At 40.9% G+C, this 19,607-nt stretch overlaps 1 protein-coding gene across 1 annotated transcript in view; it reads right to left on the bottom strand.

Moving 5' to 3' along the window:
• PCSK5 (proprotein convertase subtilisin/kexin type 5) overlaps positions 1-19,607 on the bottom strand; it is a 448,447-nt gene that overhangs the window by 161,717 nt on the left and 267,123 nt on the right. The window contains 2 exon segments of the mRNA XM_032634783.1: positions 6,303-6,439; positions 18,806-18,994. Of these exon segments, the coding sequence (XP_032490674.1) occupies positions 6,303-6,439; positions 18,806-18,994 (326 nt within the window).

Genomic DNA, 19,607 nt, shown 5'->3' on the forward strand with positions numbered 1-19,607 from the left:
CCTATCTGCTTATCTTAAAGCACTGGCCGAGGGTCAGGCATCTAATTTAACATATAGAAAAGGGCCTACTGAATACTGTCCAAACATGGAGGCTCACTGGAGCCATCTGGTTCTCCCTTGGCCTGCTCCAGCTTGCTGGTATGAACAAGAAAGGAGCCTGGACTCTCAGCTGGCACCTAGGGGACACCTCTAGGTTGCTGGCTCTGGTGGCCAGTGTGGCTTAGGCTCATGGGTCCCCTAGGACTCTGAACAAAATTGACAAACCTTTAGGTAGCCTCACCAAGAAGAAGAGAGAGAAGACTCAAAATCAGAAATGAAAGAGGAGACATTTTAACTGATACCATAGAATTACAAAGGATCATAAAAGGCTACTATCAGCAATTACACCCAACAAATTGGAGGACCTATAAGAAATGGATAAATTCCTAGAAGCATACACTCTACCAAGACTGAATCATGAAGAAATTGAAGATTTGAACAGACCAATTACTGTAAGGATCAATAATCAATTCCCAACAAAGGAAAGTCCAGGATTAGACACCTTCACTGGTGAATTCTACCAAACAGTTAAAGAAGAATTAATACCAATCCTTCTCAAGCTCTTCCAAAAATTAGAATAGGAAGGAATACTTCCAAACTCATTTTATGAGGCCAGTATTACCCTGATATCAAAACCAGACAAGGTTTCCACAAGAAAAGAAAATCCCTGATAAACATAGATGCAAAAATCCTCGACAAAATGTTAGAAAACAATACAACAATACATTAAAAGGATCATACATCATGATCAAGTGGGATTTATTCCAGGGATGAAAGGATGTTTCAACATATGTAAATCAATATGATTTGACACAGTAACAAACGAAGGATAAAACTCATATAATGATCTCAATAGATGCAAAAAAGGCATTGACAAAATCCAACGTCCATTTATGATGAAGACTCTCAACAAAGTGGTTATAGAGGGAACATATATCAACATAATAAATCAGGAACAAGGATGTAGGCAGGAAAAAGAAAAGGCAACCAAGTTGGAAAGGAAGAGGTAAAGCCGTTACTATTATATATAGACTCCACCAAAAAACTTAGAACTAAGCAACAAATTCAGAAAAGTTTCAAGATACAAAATCAGTATACAAAAATCTGTTGCATTTCTTTACGCTAATGATGAACTATCAGAGAAATTAAGAAAGCAATCCTATTTACAACTGCATCAAAAGAATAAAATACCTAGGAATAAATTTAACCAAGAAAGTGAGAGATCTGTACACTGAAAACTATAAGAAATTGATGAAATGAATTGAAGACACAAATAAATGGAAAGATAGTCCATGCTCATAAATTAGAAGACTATTGTAAAGATGTCCATACTACCCAAAGCAATCTACAGATTCAATGTAATCCCTAGGAAAATTCCAAAGGCATTTTTCACAGAAATAGAACAAACAAACCTAAAATTTTTATGGACCCACGAAACACCCCAAATAGCCAAAGCAATCTTGAGGAAGAAGAACAAATCTGGAGGTATCATGTGCTATGATTTCAAACTATACTACAAAGCTATAATAATCGAAACAGTATGGTATTGACATAAAAACAGACACATAAATGAATGAAACAGAATAGCAAACCCAGAAATAAACCCACACATATAGGGTCAATTGATTTATGGCAAAGGAGCCAAGAATATACAATGGGGAAAAGGCAGTCTTCAATAAATGGTGTTAGAAAAACTGGACCACTATCCACCATACACAAAAAACTAACTCACAATGGCTTAAAGATTTGAACATAAGACCCGAAACCGTAAAACCTCTAGAAGAAAACCTAGGTGGTAAACTCCTTGACACTGCTCTTGGGAATGATTTTTTGTATTTGACAACAAAAGCAAAGGGAACAAATGCAAAAATAAATAAGTGGGACTACATCAAACTATAGAGCTTCTGCACAGCAAAGGAAACCATCAACTGAATGAAAAGGTAACCTATGGAAACTATTTGCAAATCATATATCTGGTAAGGGGTTAATATCCAAAATATGTAAAGATCTCATACAACTCAATAGCAGAAAAATAATCTGATTAAAACATGGGCAGTGGATCTAAATAAACATTTTTCAAATGAATACATACAGATGGCCAACATGAAAAGGCACTCAGCATCACCAATCATCAGAGAAATGCAAATCAAAACCACAATGAGCTATTACCTTACACCTGTTAGAATGACTATTATCAAAAAAACAAATATTGGTGAGGATGTGGAGAAAAGGGAACCCTTGTGCACTGTTGGTGGGAATGTAAATTGGTGCAGCCACTATGGAAAACAGTACGGAGGTTCCTCAAAAAATTAAAAATAGAACTACCATATGATCCAGCAATTCCACTTCTGGGTATCTATCTGAAAAACAAAAGCAAAACACTAACTCTTAAAGTTACATGTACCCACATGTTCACTGCAGCATTATTTACAATAGCCAAAACAAGGAAGCAACCCAAATGTCGACTGACAGATGAATGGGTAAAGAAAATATATGTGTATATACATGTGTACACACACAATATTACTGGGCCACAAAAAGGGAATCTTGCCTTGTGTGAAAACATGGATGGACCTTCCTAAGTTGAAGTCAGACAGAAAAAGACAAATACTGTTATGATCTCACTTACATGTGAAGTCTTAAAAAAATAAAATACAAAAAGTAAAAGACAGAAATCATAGATACACAGAACAGACTGGTGGTTGCCAAAGGCAGGGGGTAGGTAGGGGTGGGTGAAATAGGTGAAGGGGGTCAAAAGATACAAGGTTCCAGTTAAAAAACACATAAGTCCTGAGGATGTAATGTACGGCACGGTGAGTATAGTTAATAGTAGTGTACTGTGTATTTCAAAGTTGTTAAAACAGTGTATCTTAAAAATCCTCATCACAAGAGAAGAAATTTTGTAACTATGTGAAGTGATGGATGTTAACTAGACTCACTGTGGTGATCGTTTCACAATATATACAAACATCAAAACATACAGTTGTACACCTGAAACTAATATGTCAATTATCCTTCAATTAAAAAAAATTATGTATCCAAATCTTGCATTCTTAAACTATTATATAATTCTGCCTTCCTTGCCGTTTCTAGGAGTTTAGGAACTTGAAGTTTAAACATGAACATATTCTGGGCCACATTCATTGTTTTCTGACATCTGCACTGGGCCAGCACACTGGTTTATATTTGGTTTGACCTCTGCCAGGTTTTCTTTGGACTCACTTGTTAATGGCTATCCTATTCATAATTAGGGTGCTGTTCAGTGTCAAAACTTCAAGTAGTGTCAAGAAATGAATGACTACCTGAGATTAATGACCGATCTGACCGCCGTTAGGTAGCAACGCAAAAGAGAACCTATTTTCCATATGGCATCTCTCAAGTGCACAAATGGAACACATAATACAAGGACACTTATGTCAGTTACTCTAAAACCTGGTCCATTTAACTTAAGATGATTTTATCTAAAAGTTTACCCTTGTAAATGTTTAAAGAGTGTTGACTCATAACTGATTATTTCCCTTGGTGCCGTTTCTGAAGTACATCATAAGCCCGCTGGGCGGTCTCTCTCTTTATTTTTCACTTATTATGTAATTTTATTTCCTTAGGATCTCTGCCACAGTTCACGTCAAACGCTGCCATGTTTGGGCCGTCACTTTTTCCCTCCCCTATCGCGTTTCCATTTGCTAAATTCTGTAGCAGCCTTCGCAATAGATACTGCAACACCTTGTGAAAAATAGCAGTGTAAATGCAGCATGAGAAAAAATCCATTCTACTCGCTAACACTTAGATGCAATCTGCCCAAGACAGAAAACCCAAGATAGATTTAATATGCAGTGAAACCAAAACAACAACAAAAATGCCTCCAAAAATCCTTAGTATGTGTTTTAATAATAAGCAAATGGGAAGAAATAAGATACAAATATAAACTCAGTTTAGAGCCAGGAACCTCCCTACTTGGGAATGATTCTACCATTTAATTGGGCTAGAAGATTCTATGTCTCCAACTGAATTTCGAGTAGCTTACTAAAGAAACCCCTCATTTAATTAGAGGACTGTACACCATAGGAACAATGATAGAAACACACAAACACACAGAGAAAAGTAAAAGTCCCTTTTCAAAGTTGTGTCTAATTCCGAACTGAAAGGTTGGTTGAAGAAAGGATACCCGGAGACCATGTGTTTCTATTAAAGCCTCCTGACCCCAGGCTGTATAGCATTAGGGTATCTCTCTTCTGACACAAAAGAACATCTCTAAGATGACTGGAGGTGACTGGGGTTAAACGCAAACATTTAAACAGTATAAGGAGAAGCCAGTGATATGAAATGGACAACTCTACATGATCTGGAATACTGCAGAGAGCTTTTAACACAGATAATCACAGTAAACTCTGGATAGACTCTGAACTCCTTGAGGGCAGAGAGATTTATGTTAGCCTCTCATGCTTGCACACCAACCCCAGGTCTACCATTAGTATGCCCCTAGGGGCAGTCTATGCTTGTGGGGAGGAGCATTTTATCACTGACATTCTTTAGAATGGTGATAATAAAGAGTCACTTTTATAACTGCCTTAAATTATCAATAGATAATACACCCCTTATGTCTGTACCCTAGGCTGCAGCCCTGTTGGTACACAACTGCCACGTTTGGACGGTGTTTATTTCTCTGGGATCTCTTGAGATATAACAGCCCTGTAGTGACACGTGCTGATGGATCTCCTGGGAGCTGCCCTTTGGTCAGGGCAGCCCAGTCCAGTCACCATGCCTGCCATTGCCCCTGAGCGCCATGACACAGCACATCTCCATAGCATGAGCAGTAAGCCTGGCCTGAAAAGAAGAGGGAAGGAGAGAGGAAGGTCCTGGGAACTAACTAGATTAGGAACAAGTGAAGGTTGTCTAGAAACCAGGGTCTAGTTTATTTGAATGTTTTCTATCAACTCTGCCTTATCGACAAATATCTGATTTCTGAATAAAACCTTGGCAACCATTACATCCATGGGGCATGCTGGAAGTGAGCTGGACTCAGATACTCTTTCACAAAACGTTTATCCTGATTCATTGGGACCTTGCCACCATGCTGGTTTTGATTTCCCTGAATATGGGACCACTGTGGCAACACAGATGAACCACATCACGGAATAAGGGAAAAGAGATGGCTAAACTGTGTGCAGAAAATGGATCTCTCAGAATGAGTAACTTTCCCTGACTGGTGGGCAAAAGAGCGGCAAATGTACGGTTCACGCCTGCGTTCTGCTGTTTGCTTCTTTTGCCCGATGCAACCCACAGTATCCGAATGAACCCTACCCTTACAATTAATTACAGAACGTTGGGTTAAATTATTCTGTGATGAGGAGAGGACTTAGAATTAGATGTCAGTTCTAAAACTGCCCTCAAGCCTGGTTCTTCTGCAGATGGACTGGACAGAGCATTGAAAAGCATAAACTTATTAGACGATGGAAGATGGGTCCACAGCTGGGTGGGAGGCTGGGGTAGTTATCAAACAGATCACTTGTTACTGAGCCAAGTACTACTTAGGGCTCCATCACAGGCAACACAGGCTGCTGCAAAAATACTGTTCAATCTCCCATCCCATGCTGCATTTGTACTTTTCCTTATTTTATGTCACAAACAAGCTTCATACGTTAGCAAGAAGAGGGAAGTAGGCCATGTGCGGCAGCCGAGTCAGACCACCTGAAAAGAACTCTATTAACACCATTCATTTCCATGTTTTACGTATCAGGAAAGTTTTCTCTTTACTTAGCTCCTGGGCTCACAAAGGGCAGAATCCTGTCATGCATTCTCTTTAGTGGTAACCAGTTTAGCAGGCATAGGCCAGGCTCAATGTCTTGTCTGCACTGAAAATTAAATTTAAAGTAAACTCAGAAAAAAGATAGTCAAGGGAACTTGTCTCCTCTTATGACCATGCAATTTACCCATTGTAGGTGGACAAGGCCGGCTTGTTTATTGACAAAGAAAGTAAGGGAAGCTGGTTAGAGATATGGACCATATATTCTGAAATATCAATGAATAGCTGTCATGTTTCATCTTGTACTTATATCTAAATACTTATTCTTGAATTCGTATCCTTAAATTACTACTTCTCTAACGGTGGTCTTGAGAATTGGAGTACAGGAAGACAACTCAAAGCACAGGATCATATGATAAAGGATAAAATTGATATATGAACGTGAAACACATTCCTTGGCCAGAATATACTCCATCATTTTTCTGTACAATAAGTCAAATTATAGAAAGGGAGTTCCTACCTGGAGTCTTGAAGTTCCTCAGCTGAGAGGGAGTGTCATAAACTTCCAGGATCCAGTCACCAGCAGCTCGTTCTCCCCAGCAATGAATGGTCATGAACTCCCAATTTTTAAATCCTTCCATGGAATGATCAAAAAGCCTGAGAGAGAACCATAAAACATTGTTTTTGTATGTTATTTAGAATCTAGTGAGTGTCAAGTCAAGACCATGATCAGTGATCTCTCTGTATCTATCAGCATGTACAGCTCAACACTGGAGGTTGTCTTCATCCTGGGCATCACCGATTAGTAGATCCAAATATATGCATATCATTGTTCTACCAGAGGGAAACAGGCATGGGGCTGGCTGTACAGTCACAAATCTGGGAGGGACAATGATGTGGGTATCCGGGAACCTAGGCTAAGACTCTACTCACAAGCCTGGTAGTACCAAGAGTTGAAGATGTGGAACAACTGAAGCTCTCTTACACTGCTGACGGAAACGCAAAAATGGTGCAGCTGCTCTGAACAACAGTTTGACAATTCTTACCATATGACTAAACAATACCCCGCCCCCCAGCCCCGCCAGATATTTACCCCAGAGAAGTGAAGACATACGTCCACACAAAGAACTCCACATGAAGGCTCACAGCAGCTTTATTCATAATCATCAAAAACTGTTAGCAATTCAGATGTCCCTCGACTGGTGAATGGGTAAACAAATTATGGTATATTCACAGAATGAAACACTACCTAGTAATAAAAACTGTTGAACTGCAACAACATGAATGAATCTTGAAGGCATTAAGCTAAGTGGAAAAAGTCAGACACAACAGATCATGCACTATCTGATTCAATTTATATGACATTCTAGAAAATACTACTTAAACAGAAACAGATTAGTGGCTGTCAGGGGCTAGGAGGTAGGAGGCAGGGGCATGGTGGAAGTTTTGGGAACGAAGGAACTGTTTTATACCTTGAAAATAATGGATGGTTATGCAACTATATATATTTGTCAAAACTTATTATTCACATTAAAAAGTGAATTGTATGTAAATTACTCCTCAATGAGAAACCATGCCCATTCATCTTATCCAGTTCAGGGAGTCATGCCTGGAACTGCAGCCTAAATTCTGCCCTTCCAGCCTTTCTAATAATTTTCTAAGTCCCTAATTCCCTATATGAAATCTCTTCCTGCTTGAAATCACTGGAATTACTTCTGTTTTCTGTGAAGTAATCCTGAGGGATACAAAATATAAAGGAAAATAAAGAGAATCCTCAACAAGAATCAAGATATGTCAATAGATATGTATAATAGATATGTATAAGGCTAGCATATGAAGAAACAGGCATATTATTTACATAGGCATGTGATGTAGATTTGACTATCTGAAGAAATATCCAAAAGATGTCTATAGAGATGGGACCCAGAAAGTAGAAAATGAAAGATGGGGCAAGAGAAAAAAAAAATTTTAAGTACTTTAAAAAAAATTATATACACCTATTATTTTTGTTGGGGCAAACAGAGAGGGAAAAGCATCTCTAGCATTGTCTTAGCAGCAACCGTGTCCAGTTACTGGGACATATCTGTCTTTCAGTGCAGACAAATACAAAGGTCATGACAAGTGGATGTTGACAGCTATTCAAGACACACAGTCACCTCTCCTTGCTTTACTTTCCTGTTCACCAAGGAAACTGGTGGTTATCATTTGAACTTCCATGTGCATCTTCCCATTGGGAGAAAACGCACCCTTCTAAAAACAAAAATCACCAGTCTAATCTCATTATAACTTAACACATTACAATTCTGATTTTTTAAAGTGTTCTATCCATGTGTTTGAGGCTCCCTCTAAAATGCCAGCTGGATTCTAAAGCTGGAGGGTTAGGGGACGCAACTAGGGATTGTGTTAGGTAAATGGCTGACACTCGGCAGCTTTCCCTGGAGAAAAGCAATAAACAGGAAAATCACCTGTTGCGTACTGCTGAGGTCTTGAAAGAAGAAAAATAAAAAGTATTTAGCAACATTCTCAGAGTGTCCCATGGTCAGAAAGTTGAGAAAAGGCTGAGTCAAAGTTGAACAGATCTCTTTACTGGAGAACACGGCAGATCTTTGAAATACTCAAAGATGTTTTGTTAATCTCCATATGGGGTTAATGGGAGGCAGTGATTTTCAAACCTTATATGGACAGGAAGGCCTTTTTCTTTTTTTAGAATATCTGTATACTACCTGTAACAGGTTACTTCTGAACCAAAGGGTGCGGCATTTCAACGAGGACCATATTAGATCTGGCAGCGTTCCCTCATGATAACGGGGATGGAAACAGTGGCTCCTTACATGAATGTCTTCCCACTGAAAATGATCTTCGATAGATTATGGATGGTACATACATCCAGGAGATCTTACAATCCACGCACTACCACAATAGGGCTTGTTTCACAAGTTTGCGGCTTGAAACTGGACTTGGCCAGGAAGAAATTGTTGGGTCATTATAAACACAATGGACTTACCTACTGGGTCCTTCATGTAAAACCCAGAAAGTGTGTGTTGGGCGAAAACGAGACACAGAGGTAGGGAAGGAGGAACCTTTTGAAATGGCACTTCCTGCCAGAGAGATGTTACTGAAGCGAATATTGTGACACAGAAATGGATGGAGGCAGAAAATTGGTCTAGAACCACCTCTTAAGCCCAACAGTTCTAATTCCAGTTCTCATTCGTTGAGGCTATTGTACCATTTGAGGGCACTGAAGCAACAGCTTGTCACGTAATACCTTTCCAAGAGTGTCGAACTTAAAAGCAATTCCCAAACAGTTTAGACAGAACATTTGGCTCACGGCCTCATGTCCAAAAACTACAAAGGAGACTTGAGGCTGCCATCACATGAGGGGCAGTCTTGTTTCCACAACCTCAGCCAACTTTTAATTACTCATGGGTCAGTTATTTATTTGAGTGCTGGATTAGCAGACCCTATGTTTCTTCCCTTACACCCTTTCCTCTCCACCTTTGAAAATCATTCCATTGCTATCAATCATTTTAAAATCACATTTGGAACGAAAATTAAATATAAACTAGGTACCCAGAAGAACTATCCATAATCACCATTCAAATAAGTGTTTCAAAGCCCGAATGTAAACAGGCTTTGTCTATCTGGCTGAGTGGTTCCCAGCCCGGTCTCTTCACTTTATGCAGAGCTGGAATGCTCATTAGTTTCATGTGGACATAAAAGTTGAGGAGAGGAATTAAAATGCAGCCAAACACGATCACTGCATTTTGCTAAAAGAGTTGACGGGGAGAGAAATAGACACTGATTGTTACTGTTGTTTCAACTAGCTGGGCATTGACTTTTCTAATCCCCACCCTTTTATTTTTACTCTGATTCAGTACTTGAAACTATTCGTTATTTTTCGTATTGTACTATTTAAAAACCCTGCATCATCTGCATATAACAAGAGGTAATGTAGGTAGTAGACGAGATTTGTGTTGCAAAGAACACACTTGCTCAAACCAAGCGTCAAATCACTGGACAGCGCCAAAGAGATTCTAATTGTGTGGTCTTCGTTTATCAACTAAGAAGTCCAGTGCCCTGTCTGAACGTCTGTGCTGTGCCAACAGTGAAGAAAAGAGACACATGCCAACATTATTAGTGTGGATCAAATGTCAATAAAGCAGGGCCAGTGTGCTGAAAGCTGGAGTACATTAACTCCATGCCCGTGTCCACATCTCCTATTGCAGTGAAACCCTGTTCTGTCAACTTGACTTCATAATCGTGTGCTCAATGAAATGATATATGCATGCAGTGGCACAAATCATGTATCCAGTTATTAAAACGGCGCCCACAGCCCTACTCCTGTGAGCGGTTTTCAAATCAATTACTTTGGATGAAGATTGATAGGAAGGACTGCCGTTAAATGTAGTACGTCCTTTTGAGCAATTAACTCAGGAAATAACTCACATAATTACTGTAAGCTTTCCTTCCCCCTTTCACTTAAAGAGTCTAGCTAATGTGTCAAGGCTACAACATGCTTCTCTGATGTGATGGCAACTAAATAACAAGACATTTTGTAAGTACTGACAGCTATGTGTTATCATGTAATTACTTCTCAAATTGTAAATGGATCTTAATTTCAGAATCATCCACGACTACCCAGACAGTATTTGTGTTCACTTCAGAATTAGACATTAAACCAATATTTTGGAAGTTTTCTTTTGGTTCTCTTTTTTGATTTTTAATATTTTTAGTGCTTCATCACAATTTAACATAAAGCTGATAGAATGCTTAAAGCACTCATTTGGCTTAGTTGTAACTGAGCTTCTGATTTTCTTTAGATGTTCGGCTTTTGTAAGTTTTAAATAATTTGCTTCTGAAACGGTACTTAAAACACACTATTAAGTTTTTCTCTCTCCTAATCTAAATTGCTTCTTTAAGAAAGGTTGAGAGCAAGGTACTGGTTCTAGAGGTTTGGAATACCTAAAAAGGTGAGTTTTCTAAAAAACTTTCAACGTGCACATTATTACTAAATTACCAGCCCCGAAATGCATTCCTTCTTGTGGGTACGTGATGTAAGTGCTTAATCGTCTTGAAGATACATTCTTTAATAGTAGATGGCTTTTATCTAAATACCTGTTTTACATTATAAACTCCTTTGTAAATGACTTTCACAAGTAGCATACTGCTCACAAGTTTTTTGATGGACATGAAAATAAGAAGAATGTGTTTGAAAAAGCTGGGTGATCTTTTAAGTCGGTGCTATTTAAAAGTCCGGTCTGTGGATGGGCAGCTTCAGCATCACCTGGGAGCTTATTAGAAATGCAAATTCATGGGCCTCACCTAGACCTTTAGAATCAGCCTCTCTGGGAGAGACCTGGCCAGCTGTGTGTGATGGCATTCACCAGGTGCTTTGAAAAGCACTGCATAAAGAAGGGTTAGCACTTATAAGTGCTTACTATGCTAGGAGCTTGCTGTATGTTATGTTATTCACTACTTGTAACAACCCTGTGAGGCAGATACTACTACGTCTGTTTTCTAGATGAAAGAATCACTTTTCCAAAGTCGAACGTAAAAATGGGTGAAATCAAGACAATCCCAGCTCTAAGCTCCAAAGGCTGTACCTTCAGTTGAATAAAGGAAGAGGGTTATTCTTATGGTGAGGCCTTACTGGAATGTAAAACTTCCACAGCAAAAGTGTAATTCTGCAAGTCACACATACATTTATACGGCAGGACACTTTACAAAATGTCAGTAGTCTGTCATTGAACATTTGGGCAGGGACAAAAATATTCAAATAGAAACACCAGTTAAACACAGTTAATTATAGAACCCTATAGGTTGTGCAGATGAGAAAGTGTACCTTCTTTCTACTTAAGACCATAATTAGAAGCAGAGATACTCATCTGTAATCAAATTTAGAAAGGGAGGGAAAGTTTCAGCTTTCAGTCAGAGGCCAAAATTTGGAACAGAGAGCCAATACAGCTAAACTAAATCTAAAACTCAATGAATTGGGGAAAGGGGGTGTATTTAGGGGAAGAAAAAAAAAGCCAGGTTTTCATAATTCTAACAAATGCAGTTGAAGGAAGAATCTGACGGGATAAGCTTTTTGTTGGAAAATATGTAGGCAAGCAGAATTTGAACATGTGGTCGTATAAAGGCTTACATCTAGAGTTGCTCTTGTATCTGTTTTAAAGGGACCCAAGCCCACCTGATTGCCCCTACCCATGCCAGATCCCCACAGTCCCCCTAGAGGGAAAGCATTTGTGTCAATTATTCAGTTTGGTTTTTTGTCAGGCAGGGTGGACAGGCCAGAAGGAGGAGCGGAAGGGTGGGAAGACAGGAGAAAACAAAGGGAAGAGAAGGCACTAACTGTCCATTCCAGGATGCCTCTGTTTACTCGGGGCTCCCACCCACTAAACCATCAACCTGGCCTGCCACGGGGGCGGGGGGGTGGGGGGGTTGCCTGCTGGGCTAATGGGGCATGCAGCTCGAGCTCGACTAGCTGAACGCTGCTGAGTGCCTTCCAGGGCTCAGCACCTGCAGATGCTCGGGTAGACCGTGCTTCCTGGAACAGCTGTTCTCCACAGGAGTTCCAGCCAGTGCCCGGCAGCCAGGACAGGGAAGCACTGAGGGGCTCCAGACGGCCCACACTGACAACGTCTTCAACGACCTCGCTGAAAACCAGTTCCCTAGGAATTGTTATGGTGAGGGGCGTAAGCAATGTTGAAGACATTCCTTACTGAAATGTCTAGGAAAATGAGGACTTCTGGAAAGCTGACCATGACCCCTTTCTTTTGGGAATTTACTGTTATGGATAGCATTTGCTGGTCCCAAGACCAGGACACAGATTTTGTCAATACTGAAATGAAGGTAATAATGGAGGGGAGTTGCTGTCCTCTCAGCTTCCTTCCTAGTTTATTCTCCTTGTCTGTATGTCTAGTTTTTGCATAATTAAGGGAAGATGATGCCAAGTGAGCCTCGGATTCTGAGTCTGAGCTGAACCTCAGCATCCTTCCTTCTCACAGCAGCCAGTGCACACGCCACTGTGAAGAGTTCTGCCTCAAGGAGAAACAGGAGAGATCAAATGGGGACGACTCTTTGCCACCACAGCTCTACCTCTTCATCTCAAATGACCCCACTAGGAAAACTGTGCGTTTTAAACCTTTCAGAATTCCTATCTTTTTACTGCACAGTGTTCTTTGCTTTACGTGGCCCTCCTCAGAAATCTTGACTTCTTTCAAAGAAAGATAAGTGTCCAACAGGGGAACTATTTATTGCCCTCATTAATAATCTCTGACACACAAATAAAATACTTAGGAATAAAGTTGACCAAGGAGGTGAAAGATGTATATGCTGAGAACTAAAGAACATTAATAAAGGAAATTAAAGATTCAAAGAAATGTGAAGATACCCCGTGCTTTTGGATTGGAAGAATTAATATTGTTAAAATGGCCATGCTATCTAAAGCAATCTACAGATTTAATATACCTGTATTAAATACATCACTGATTTAATACAGTGTCAAATTACCCATGACATTTTTCACAGAACTAGAATAATCCTAAGATTTATATGGAACCATAAAAGACCCAGAATTGCCAAAGCAATCCTGAGGAAAAAGAACAAAGCTGGAGGCACAGCCCTCTCAGACTTCAGACAATACTACAAAGCTACAGTAATCAACACAGTGTGGTACAGGCACAAAAACAGACATATACATCAGTGGAACGGAACAGAGAGCCCAGAAATAAACCCACAAACCTACGGTCAATTAATCTTCGACAAAAGAGGCAAGAATATATGCTGGGAAAAAGAATCTCTTCAGTAAGTGGTGTTGGGAAAGGCGGACAGCTGCATGTAAATCAATGAAGTTACAACACACCCTCACACCATATATAAAAATAAACTCAAAATGGCTTAAAGACTTAAACATAAGACATGACACCATAAAACTCCTAGAAGAGATCATAGGCAAAACATTCTCTGACATAAATCATAATACCAGTGCTTTCTTAGGTCAGTCTCCCAAGGCAATAGAAGTAAAAACAAAAAAACTACAAATGGGACCTAATCAAACTTACAAGCTTTTGCATAGTAAAGGAAACCATAGACAAAATGAAAAGACAACATATGGAATGGGAGAAAATATTTGCAAATGATGTGACCGACAAGGGCTTAATTTCCAAAATATACAAACAGCTCATACAACTCAACAACAAATAATAAATAACCCAATCGAAAAATGGGCAGAAGACCTTTGGAGAAATACACATTTCTCCAAAGAAGACATACAGATGGCCAATAGGCACATGCAAAGATGCTCAACATAGCAAATTATTAGAGAAATTCAAATCAAAACTACAAGGAGGTACCACCTCACACCATTCAGAATAGCCATAATTAAAAAGTCTACAAGTAGCAAATGCTGGAGAGGGTGTGGAGAAAAGGGAACCCTGCTACACTGTTGGTGGGAATGTAAATTGGTGCAGCCACTAGGGAAAACAGTAGGGAGCTTCCTCAAAAAACTAAAAACAGAGCTACCATATGATCTAGCAATCACACTCCTGGGCATATATCTGGACAATACTATAATTTGAAAAGATACATGCACCCCTATGTTCATAGCAGCACTATTCACAATAGCCAAGTCAAGGAAACAACCTAAATGTCCATCCACAGATGAATGGATCGAGAAGATGTGGTACATGTATACAACGGAATATTACTCAGCCATAAAAAAGAACAAAATTGTGCCATTTGCAGCAACATGGATGCAACTAGAGAGTATCATACTAAGTGAAGTAAGTCAGAAAGAGAAAGACAAATACCATATGATATCACTTACATGTGGAATCTAAAATATGACACAGATGAACCTACCTATGAAACAGAAACAGACTCACAGACATAGAGAACAGACTTGTGGTTGCCAAGGTGGGAGGGGGGTAGGGGAGGGATGGATTAGGACTGAGAGTTTGGGGTTAGCAGATGCAAACTATTACACATAGAACTGATAAACAACGAGTTCTTACTGTAATAGCACAGGGAACTACATTCAATATCCTGTGATAAAACATAATGGAAAAGAATATGAAAAAGAATATATGTATATGTATAAATGAATCACTTTGCTGTACAGCAGAAATTAACACAACGTTGTGAATCAGCTATACTTCAATAAAAAAATAAATTAAAAATAAATCTCTGCCATACAAATCCCTTCTAAACCCTGACCTCATCACCTTTTCCTTGAGGAAAGGTATTACTGCCCCGCAGGCCAACAGGAAGGCCACCAGGAGCAAAGCAGACCTTCCCTTCACAGCCTGCCCACCCCCTTGTCGATGCTTTTTGCCTTTAGTTCCCAATCCTAGGAATGTGCTTTGAAACAGGGCCAAGGTGAGAGGACATGAGGATTCCTTGCCATGAGGTGAGAGACTGGGAAGTTCTGAGTAGAGATTTCCTCTCATAAAATGAAAGCTTTGGAATATGCCAGAAGGAAAAAATGCCAAAGGAAACGGTCTTCCCTTAGCTGCCTCAGTAGGAGGGATGCTACTAGCGTCAAGTACAACAAGGACAGGGGAGCCAGGCCCTGGAAGGTGGGCAGACGTGGCTTTGGGACCAGGTGTAGCTGTTTTACAATTAAAGGGTCAGATGCTGAAAGCAGTGTTTTTGGGGAGCTATGGACAAATGAATTCATAACATCCATTTACATCTCTTGGTGCCTCCAGTCCCCTCCGTGCACTCAAATTTGTCTACCTTTTCTGGGGTGGCTACTTATTTTCAGCACTGAGATGGAAGACAGACAAAAGAAGAGCACTTTAAGAAATGCTCCAGACCAAGAAGATGCACTCTGAGTGCAGATCTTATTCCCAGGAGGTAATGATGGGAGAGGCTAAAGTAAACCGCCAAGATCGGTCACCGAGCATCTGAAATGCCTGTTTCTTTTCTCTGACACAAGTCATGTAGCACTTTGGCGATCAGCACTTTGCAAAGAGCAAAGCGGATGTCTGCTGTTGAAGAATGCATGCAAGACTGAAGCCAGCGACACTGTAATCCACCAAATGCCTGTGATGCAACCCACAGCTCCCCAGCTCACAAGTTTCCTCACTGAAGTCATTTCCAGGGAAGCCAACAAGAAATACTGAAATATGCAGGAAGAGCCCAGAAAGGCTGAAGGGACTGAGTTTTCCAAGCAAACAGCAACTGTGGAGGGACTGTTTTTCTACAACGGAGGGGGCTCCAGGGAGAAGAGCTGCCCATGTGTGAAGCCAACCTTCGGACTTCACCAGGGATCACCTGGATACTTCAAGTTCAATGCAAATGCACAGCAGTAAAGAAGAAAAGAAAAACATCAAGAAAAAGGTCTTCCCTGGTTTTGGTAACAACAGCTGGTGTGACCTCCATTAATCATAGAATTGGACATCTGCAGGCCTTGCTCGCTGGAGAGAAGCCTCAGGCAGGTAGCAGCAATGACCTGGCGGCAGCTGAGACCCCTGCCTGTGGAGGGAGGAGGGCGTGCCCAGCGACTGAGATACCAAAGCATCCTTTAGTTCCTTGCACCTGCATACCCTTAACCTGGCAAACTGTGCTTCATAGAGTACGAAGCCCAGGTTTCCCTACGCCCTAACAGAAGACATTAGGTTTTAAAGACGAATACAAGACGACTTCTGAACACAGAAATAAAATGCAGTGAAAGACTCTGGAATCTGTACTCCTAGTCACTGTCACCAAGAAGTGCTACTGCTCTCTGTTTTTCTCACTGTCCTACAGCAGATGAAGTTGGAGATTTTGAAAAGCAACTGGTAATTCCTCAATCTGACTTTGAGCTCTGCAGGCTTGCACTGGCCTTGGCCTCTCAACTCGTCTGGCATGTTGTCATTGTCCTAACAGAGATCACTACTGCCGTGGACACCTGGCATATGGACAGGCGGCTGTGTCAACATAAGAGGTTGGCTTTCATTTGGACTGCATAATAGGCCTTTGACAATAAGGTTTTTTGCCCCTATTAAATGTTCCTCTTGGGGAGAAACATCAAATGAAAGAAACTTACAGGCTTCTGGCTGTGGCTTGTATTTTAGAACCATAATGGGAATGGGGTGTATAAGGCAATCTGACATTTCCCCATCTGGTCCCACTTGTTGACAAGTATCCCCCACCCATGCTCTCAACCACTTGAAATGCCAGTGAAGCAAAAGAAAACTTGTGTTAGAACATTCTGGCCTTTCAGCAGGATCCTGGCAATACAATTACCTGCTGGAGAAATGTTTGGAGGAAGTATGGAGAAAGGAAGAGGCTACTAAGAAAAAGTAAGTGCCCTCTTGGCCAATAAAGACTAAAGGGCCAACCTTTAAAACAGTGGTTAGCAAACTGCAGTCAGTCCTCAAACCAAATCCAGCCCTTAGGCTGTTTGTGTAAATAAAGTTGTTATTGGAACACAGCCATACACATTCATTTATATTGTTTACAGTGGCTTTTGCACTCTGATGGCAGAGTTGAGTAGTGGCAATAAACACATGGCCTGCAAAGCTCAAAACATTTACTAACTGAATCTTTGTAGAAAAAAATCTGCCAAAACCTGTTTTAAAACAAATAGAATTTCCTTTAACTTTGGAAAGTGCTCTGGCAAGAGCATTCAGTTAATCGGTAACAAATGCCAGCAGACACTTAAGGGCAGGGGAGGGCATCTCAGAGGCCTAAGGAATTAGTGTTCCGCACTTATTTTATAGGATAAAGAACAACAGGCGGCCCTCAATTTTTCTGCAGCATCCTTTTAATATTACCCAACTCTTAAATGTTATACTGTTCCATGCCTACAGATCCTAGGCGGCTTTGCACTCTCTGTTTATGCGTGGGCAGTGAGAGCTATGACCATCCCATCATGATGTGTAAGTGGCGCTCCCCCCGGCCCCACCCAGTTTTTAGGGTAGTAAGAAATTAAAGAACAGCTGTATATTTTTGAATTAATGTCTCTGGGGTTTTTTTTTTTTGATTTATACCCAGGAGTGGAATTGCTGGGTCATACGGTAATTCTGTATTTAGTTTTTTTGAGAAACCTACATACTGTTTTCCACAGTGGCTGCACCAACTGACATTCCCACCAACAGTATACAAGGATTCCCTTTTCTCCACACCCTCGCCAACATCTGTTACTTGTGTTCTTTTTGATGGTGGCCATTTTGACAGGTGTGAGGAGATATCTCATTGTGCTTTTGATTTGCATTTCCTCTGATGATTAGCAGTGTTGAGCATCTTTTCATGTACCTGTTGGCCATCTGCATTTCCTCTTTGGAAAAATGTCTATTCAGTTCTTCTGCCTGAAAAATGTCCGTTCAGTTCTTCTGCCTATCTTTTAATCAGGTTGTTGTTTGAAAAGATATATGCACCCCAATGTTCAGAGCAGCACTATTCACAATAGCCAAGATATGGAAGCAACTTAAGTGTCCATCAGCAGATGAATGGATAAAGAAGCTGTGGTACACACACACACACACACACACACACACACACACACACACACACACACACACACAATGGAATACTACTCAGCCATAAAAAAGAATGAAATTTTTGCCATTTGCAGCAACATGGTTGAACTTGGAGAGCATTACACTAAGTGAAATAAGTCAGAGAAAGACAAATACTGTATGATATAACTTACACGTGGAATCTAAAACTACAATAAACCAGTGAATATAACAAAAAAAGAAGCAGACTCACAGATTTAGAGAAGAAACTAGTGGACGGGGCAGGAGAGGTAATATATGGGTTGGGGAGTGGGAGGTACAAATTATTGGGTATATGATAGGCTCACGGATTATCCGTACAACACAGGGACTACAGCCAATGTTCTGTAATAACTGTAAACGGAAAGTAACCGTTAAAAATTGTATAGAAAATCGTGATCCTACAGTATATGTACATGCACAATCCTCGACTTCTGAAAAAATAAAAAATAAAGCACAGCGGACTTTTTCGAGCTGAAAGAGTCGCTGGGCGTCATTGTGACCCCCGCACACGGGCGGTCAGGGGCCATGTCTGTACCTGTTGGCCAAAAGCTGGGACCTGGTTCCTGAGGGCGAGGTCAGGTAGATGGCCAGGTCTCCCCTCCTGGGGTGGGTGATGGTGATGCGCACGACTACGTGTTCCAGGTAGCTGACGTGGTGGTTGGGATTGTCGGAGCAGCCCGATGCTTTGTAGACGGAGCGCACCGCACTGTTGGGCCGAACTGTCCTGCAACGGAGAGAAGGGGGTTTGAGCAGAGCACGAGGCAGAGCTCGGCTGCGTGAGCCCGCAGGCCTGGAAGGACCGCGTGATGCAATGCAAGCCGTGGTCGCTGGAGACTAAGGGACACAGTGTCATTACCCAAATGAGTAGGTCGTTTAAGGGAGTAACCCTAGTTAGGGTGGGAAAAGGTGCAAGTGAGAGGAAAGGAGGAATGAAGGTTCTTTTATCTTCATGCAGGTAGTGGATATCCATCTTGTTCAGATAGATCGCTGGGCCCTGGTGCTGGAGTGTCTGATTCAGTAAGGCTGGGGTGGGTCACAAGGATATGCCTTTCCAACAAGTTCCCGGGCGACAGGGATGTTGCTGATCTGCGGAATCCACTTTGTGAACCACCAGTATAGGGTACTGTGGTACAGTGGAGGCTTGGGGATGACTATGACCTTGATTCAAATCCCTGGTCTACCAGTTCCTTTCTCTATAAGCCAAGCGCACACTCTTCCACTTGCCTACACTTTTTATTTCCAGCATTCACTTATTGTCATTTGTAATGATCTACTTATTATATTATTTTGGTTTGACTCCCCCCCGCTAGACTGTAAGCTCCACAAGGGCAGGAAGC

Source organism: Phocoena sinus, chromosome 6, assembly GCF_008692025.1.
Source record: "Phocoena sinus isolate mPhoSin1 chromosome 6, mPhoSin1.pri, whole genome shotgun sequence".
Taxonomy (NCBI): Eukaryota; Metazoa; Chordata; class Mammalia; order Artiodactyla; family Phocoenidae; genus Phocoena; species Phocoena sinus.